Source organism: Chenopodium album, chromosome 16, assembly GCF_948465745.1.
Source record: "Chenopodium album chromosome 16, dcCheAlbu1.1, whole genome shotgun sequence".
NCBI classification, from domain to species: domain Eukaryota; kingdom Viridiplantae; phylum Streptophyta; class Magnoliopsida; order Caryophyllales; family Amaranthaceae; genus Chenopodium; species Chenopodium album.
The window spans coordinates 2428478-2435314 of NC_137849.1; the positions used below are offsets into that span (position 1 = coordinate 2428478).

At 36.4% G+C, this 6837-nt stretch overlaps 1 protein-coding gene across 1 annotated transcript; it reads right to left on the minus strand.

Moving 5' to 3' along the window:
- Positions 1 to 273: 273 nt before the first annotated feature.
- Positions 274 to 4339, minus strand: LOC145584644 (uridine 5'-monophosphate synthase-like). Its single transcript, XM_081641459.1, has 7 exons — positions 3770 to 4339; positions 2990 to 3329; positions 2100 to 2183; positions 1603 to 1685; positions 1411 to 1498; positions 1067 to 1321; positions 274 to 730 (listed from the first exon to the last, which is right to left on the minus strand). The coding sequence occupies exons 1-7, from the start codon at positions 4237 to 4239 to the stop codon at positions 602 to 604; spliced, it is 1449 nt and encodes a 482-aa protein (XP_081497585.1). The 5' UTR covers positions 4240 to 4339; the 3' UTR covers positions 274 to 601.
- Between the last annotated feature and the right edge of the window lie 2498 nt (positions 4340 to 6837).

The window sequence follows — 6837 nt, forward strand, 5'->3', positions numbered from 1 at the left end:
CGTGACAACACAACCAAAACCGACATGAATGCAAAGTACAAAGTTACTGCAAGACAGAAGTTTGAGATGAGAAAAACACGAAACTAACCTGAAAACGAACATTTTACATGATGTTTGATAAATTTTGTGAATCCTATGAACATGAACAGCACCCATATACTCAAATTGTCAGCTCTACTTACAGCAAGGCACCCAATCTGCATAATCATGGAGTAATTTCTTGCCCTAATTTTTGTTACAGATTGATCAACATAGCTATATTTTACCCATCAATTGAGATAAAATTGCAGTAGCCTGGATTATTAAACTTTTACTTTTTTGCAAACTCAAATATAGAGATACATGGGGAGCAATTTGTCCAAGGCATTATGCAGCACTCAAGAATAGTGGCTCAATACCATCATTCTAAAATACAAAGAGAATCACAATAACTCAAACCAGATCAAAAGCCTAACGGCCCTAACTAGAATACATATGAACCCTATAGTTGAAACATCAATGTAGATCTATTCAGGTCTTCCCTTGAACAAAGTTGCAGGTTATTGGAAAAGTCAGGCCATCACAATGCAAAACTGAGAAAGTCCAAGCAGACTTGTTTGATTTACGTACATTTCGCCAAATATGCATTCCAACCTTGGACTCGGTATTCACGAGCAGCCTCTCCAGGATTTGCTGCTTTAATGATTCCACGACCAACAATTATCATGTCACTGCCTCTGTCATAGACAACCTGCAATAGTGTAGCCAGTTTGATTCAAATATAAAGCAGCCTGGTAAACAGTATGCAACATGCATAGATTTCCTTTTAGCAAGAATAGTCCTGCTAAATTTGCATGTACTTTTAAAATCAGTATGACCTGAATTATTTTACCCATATCGAATTCTATAACTAATTTAGTGAATCAATACTACTTAAATGACTTTGAACAGGTACATCAACCTGTGTCCTACAAAAATATATCAGAGTATCGGACCACAATTGGAGTAACAGTTTAGCATTTCTGATGGTATTTGAACTATCTGTATTCCGTTCCCAGAAATAAGGAGTAACAAGAAAGAATCATACTGAGTGTGGAGTGTTGTACTGTTGGCCAAGAGCATCACCACCAGAAACCATTTGAACTCCAGGTGTAGCATGAATTAGGGATGGATTCAAAGGTCCACATTTCCAAGATGCCGGATTAACTGAGATGAAGCCTATGACAAAATCTGAGTGATCCTCGGCAATCTTTGCAGCTGCCGCTGTGTAATCTCCTGTTGCAAGATTACCAGCAGAGCTCATTTCAGCCAACAGCAAGAGGCCCCTACCACGAGGTAAACCCTGAAATTCAGCAGGGAAATGATTATTGACAAATGTTTATCAATTCAGAAAAGCTTAATGTTTTAAATGAATTAATCAGTAAAGCATACCTTCAATTTAAGACCATCCACAATCCCAGGGCCTGAGATGATGTGAGCATTAATTATGTCAGCCCAATCCAAGATGCGGTAAACACCTCTGAAACAAGCAAAGTGGTGAGCTCAGAGGAGTGGAGAGACAAGATGATAAACACTGTGAGAATGTGAGATAGAGGAAAATTTGAACAAAATATGATCTCTTACCCTTCATACTGCATAGTTACGGTGTTGCCAATGTCAGCAAATTTGCGATCCTCAAAAATAAGGAAATTGTGCTTGTCTGCAATCTGTCAAGTTCAGTTGCCAATGTGACAAAACAGTTGCTTAAGAAACATAAAATGACGCACAAAATTCAAAATATATCGTAAAAAAAATTTAGCACTGGAAATATGGAAACCAGCATTGGAGAATCTTGTAGATGTTGCCAAAGCAAATTAAAAATAAATAAAATTAAAGCAGGTTGTCTCTTTATCAACAGAAGCACCAAAAGCTTCAATATGTCAGCCTACAAGAATCTAGAGGTCTATATGCACAGACATGCTGTCCAAATAAATGTGGTTCACACCAACAAAGTCACATAAGTAGTTGACAGCACAGTAAGCCGATTGATTTATACGAAGTATATGGCAGCAAATCTGTAGAAGGGGGTTTGTTGGGGACGGCAAATTCGGATGAAATATAAAGATATGATCATAACATACCGATCGAAGTTTCGAACCAAAGTCTGGGGTGAAATCAGGCAATATATCAACATGAGTTTTCAACAAACAGATTTCTGGTCCAACCTGCAACAAAGGTGTGCAAACAGGTTAAGTCAAATCAAAATGTAATTACGGAAAAATGATTCAAGGCATGGCCTTTGGCATTGCACACTAGGAAGAAATCAGGACCATTAAGTCTTGGAAAATAGAGGCAATGCGAGACAAGCATATCGGGAAATTCATGAGTTCTTAGTTTACATTTGTTAATGATTTAATGATACAACCACCATACACAAGTACTATAAGGAGGACCAGCATCTCCACTGACTTGAGTAAACCTTGGAAAGTTGTGCAGGAAAGCATCATGTATGCATCTCCTAAATAGGATACGGCTTCATGTTAATATACAAAACTAACTCAATGTCACACTTAGGTCCAACCGTCCAAAGAACAATGTTACCCCTGCCCTATGTGGCTTAGACTCCAAAATTAAATTCATAAAACTTTGGTTATCAAATTTCCGAGTGGTGGTAATATGACAAGTTCGAGTAAAATAGCCTGTTTCCACTATAGGATATTTCAGCTAAGTTATTCAAGTTAATTGAGAAAAATCATAAAATGTTAAGTTTTCGCAAGGAGGGAAATCAATATGAAACGGTTCAGCACTTTCATCAGAGTTCTACAACAGATAATCCTTATAAGTTTGAATTGTGAAGGACCAAGAAGAGAGGATAAATTTATCTGCCACCAAAAAAGATGTTCATCATGGTTGAATATGAATTAATTCCTAGTGTTGTGCAAATGCGCCATACTTTAACATGCCGCCCAATAAGAAGAAACTACGGTGCTAGCTCTAAAGTTTAATGTATCTAATAGCAAGAAAAATTCACCTTATCAGCCATGTCAAGTAACTCAGCAGCTGTACCAACATCAGCAGCCAAGCACAAATTGGTCTCCTTCTTTACCATTATCTCAAACAATTTCCTACCAGCCTCATTCTTAGCTAACTTAGCCCTCTCCTCGTAACCCATCTTCGATCCTCCAACCTTCTCCTTCACCACACTCGGTACAGATACCTTCTTATTCTCCTCCAAGAACTTCAACACCATCTTCTCCGTTTCTTCCTCCACCTTACCCAACTTCCTCAAAACTCCAACCATCTCACTCAGCTTTAACAATGAGTGCAATCTTATCCCGTTTTCGGCCAAATTTTCTCTTCCTCCCTGTTCCCTGCAAATGCAAAGTTACCAACATCCATCTACATCAGCCATTAACCAAAATGTTCTCAAATTTAATAAAACATAGTATTAATTTCAAATTTTATCATCACTTCACACAAATACTAATCAAATCAATCCATCAAATCACTATAAATGACCCGGTAATTTACATTATACATCCGGGTGTAACATACAAGCTGTACAACAAGTTAAAAATTATCAGTGGGCTAAGTAACTTCTACTATACACCCGAGTGTACCATAAGTGAAAATTGATAAATCGCTCCCTTATCCATTAAAATTGGGAAATAAATTAGCTTTACGGTATATCAATTCCTCGTTATACACCCGGTTGTACTATATGACAAGAAGTTAAAATTTATCAACGCCGACTACGTTAAGTATTATTATACACCCGAGTGTACCATACATCGAAATAAAAGGCGCTCACCTATCAATCAAAACAACAGCATCAGTGACAACGAGACCAGAATCTCTCAAAGGAGCAGCAGTCTCAAGAACAGAAGCACCACTAGTAACAAGGTCTTCAATAATGAGGCAAGTTTGCGAAGCCTGAAAAACCCCTTCAATAAGCTTACCAGTACCATAAGCCTTAACCTCTTTCCGGCGCATAAGCATGGGGATATCATTAGCGACGGAGACGACGGTGGCGATGGGAAGCGCGGTGTAAGGAACGCCGCAGATGACATCGAAGGTCGCCGGAGGAGAGGCGGCGGCGACGGCGGAGATTAGGGTTTGGGAGATTTGAGAGAGGAGAGAAGGGTATGATACAATTAAGCGAAGGTCGATGTAAACTGGGGAAGTAATGCCGGATTTGAGCTTGAAGCTGCCAAATTTGACGGCGGAAATTTCGTGGAGTTTGAGGATTAGGGACTCCATTGATGAGGAAGTTGCCGCCATTGTTGGTGGTGGAGTTGAGCAGAGGAAAGGGGAGAGAGTGAGTGAGAAAATGGAGTGAAAGTGAATGTGAATATGTTCGTTTTAAGTGGGAAGTGCGGCTGAAAGGAGATGATTCGGAAAGTAGACGAGGGCTAGGGGGTAGTACAGTAGTAGTGTACTGATCCACTAAAAGGCAAAATGGTTATTTTCGGTTTACAAGGACTTGTATATAACGAGTGTATTGTTCGAGTATAAAACGATTATTATGTACTCCTATATGCATTGCAAATTTACAATCACATACGGAGTAATATATTCTTAATCCTTGTTTGGGAATTGATCAAAGTTCACAATTCTTATAAGGTTGCGTTTGGATACTCTTATTTCATTTCAAATAGTGAAATTCAATTCCAAGTCATTTGTTTGGGAAATTATGAATTTGGAATTTCAAATGCTAATAAGATGTTTGGTAATACGATGTATTTCAAATCCAGAATTTCAAACAAAGGCAAATTCTGCTAATAAAATCACCACAAAAATACAACATACTTACATCAAAGTTGTAATTCAAGTTCACTCACACTTAAACAAATCTACTAATCATCATCAATTCATCATTACATATAAAATTTAGACTAACTCTGCTAATTCGATACATCTTTTAATCATATTGAACTCATCGAATTCATTGTTTTACGAACCTATTCACAACACTTTGTCTTGTCCTTTGGAATTTAGACTCCTTGGAAATTACACTATTAGCTTACTAGCAGCAACATGTCTAGGACAAAATTGCTCCTTTCTTTGCAGTGAACAATTGATTTCAACAATTAATTCAGGATTTTAGGGTTTAAAGATAATCTTACACAAATTTAGAAACTATCAAGAATGAAATAAACATAGCAAATCATCATTAGATAAAAAATTTACAGATCAATCAAAGCATGCATATAACTTCGAAAATCAATTGGAAACAAAATACATTATAGAAAGAAAATTGGGCCAATTTGGAGGAAAGTTAGGCCAATTCAAAGGAAAAAAATAAAATCTGAAGGGAAATCAGAGAATTACCAAGAAGATACAACACAATTAAACCTAAGATTATAGAAAATAAAACCTAAATTTCTCAAAAATTAACCAATAACACAACAAATTCAAGCTAAACAAATTGAACAACCCTTGTAGAGAGATGTGGTTTCGCACAAATTCCTAGCAAACGAGCAATGAGAGCGAACGAGAAGAGAGAGAAAGATGCATTGTCCTTACTTTTTTGGATTTCAAATGACAGACTTTTATGATGGATTTCAAATTATGAAAAATAAACTTAAGTTTAAGTGGGTTGGAATTGGGCCAATTCCAATTCTAAATTTTTTGGATTACCCAAACAAGGTGTTTGATCCAATTCCAGCATTTCAAATGAAATGCTCCATACCAAACAGGCCATTGGCGTTTTCAAAATTGAAACCTACTAGAGCTTCTAGCTAAAGAAGAGTTTATTGTTATGTTAATTGTTTAGCTAGTGATGACATGTCAATCATTCACTTTTATGTGCTATTTTTGTGTGTTATTTGTTGTGCTCCCTCCAAACCTTTAGCCATTATAGAGTGATTATTCTTTATATATCAATGTTGCTCTCCTTCTTCCAAAAAAAAAAAAAATGCTATTTAGTTTTTTTTTTTTTTTTTTTTTTTTGAGAAAATGCAAAAAATTTATTAAATGCAACAATTACACGGAGGATACTAAGCCCCTAGGCAAATGTCGTATCCTTCTTCTTTCTTTGAAAGTTAGCTTAAAAGTAGGCTTTACAAGACGAATTAAATTAGAGGTATTATTAATTTACCAAACAATGGATAATTTTGATGCAAGAGTTTTATAAATCAAGCTAAGTACTGCTGTATTGGTATGTGTATTGACTATAGAGCAATGAAGTCAAGGACAAGCGTGGTAGTGTCAAATCCGTCAAAATCACCATGGGCTTTTTATGTTATACAGCCCAAGCTCGAGATGCTTTCTCAAGGGCATAAAATAGCAGCAAGGAGAGCCTTTTGGCTAGTTGCACTTGTAGCCCTCAATGCAATGTTGTGGGCCTTGTGGCTAACTTCCTCTAGACTTATAGTAATCATCAAGACAACAAACACCACGGCTAGACCATGGCTTGGCTGAATTTTGGATTGATTTTGGCTGAACTCAAACTTTCAAAGACTTCCAAAAAAAAAAAAAAAAACGACTTCCAACCATACTTATCAGAATCGGGATTGTACCTTTAATCGGTGAGTTCGAATCAGTAAAATCGAATCATAGAATCGTACGATTACAAAATTGTAAAATTAGGCTTCAAAATGTAACTAATGACTACATACATAATTTTCAAGCAATAAGAATGATGATAATATATCCTTAATCAATGAGCAGGGATTTTGTTAAATATTTATTGGTATCTTTGACCATGCATCTTTTCCTTCTTAACTGTTTTCCTTTTTTTGTTTAAGTGAAGTCACATATTCTTGTCGAATAATCATATACTACCTCTTAAATGTATGCTAAGATCAACTCAACTAAAAATTAGATTGATGGTTGAAGCTCAATATTGCCTTTTATACCCTATGACTACAATTAATA

Bases quoted from the DNA above. Each gene is read 5' to 3' on its own strand.
- LOC145584644 (XM_081641459.1), bottom strand. From the start codon at position 4,239: ATGGCGGCAACTTCCTCATCAATGGAGTCCCTAATCCTCAAACTCCAC. The intron at 3,330-3,769 runs GTGAGCGCCTTT...TTGCATTTGCAG, and splicing joins GCTGTTGTTTTGATTGATAG to GGAACAGGGAGGAAGAGAAA. The intron at 2,184-2,989 runs GTGAATTTTTCT...CCTTTGTTGCAG, and splicing joins TACTTGACATGGCTGATAAG to GTTGGACCAGAAATCTGTTT.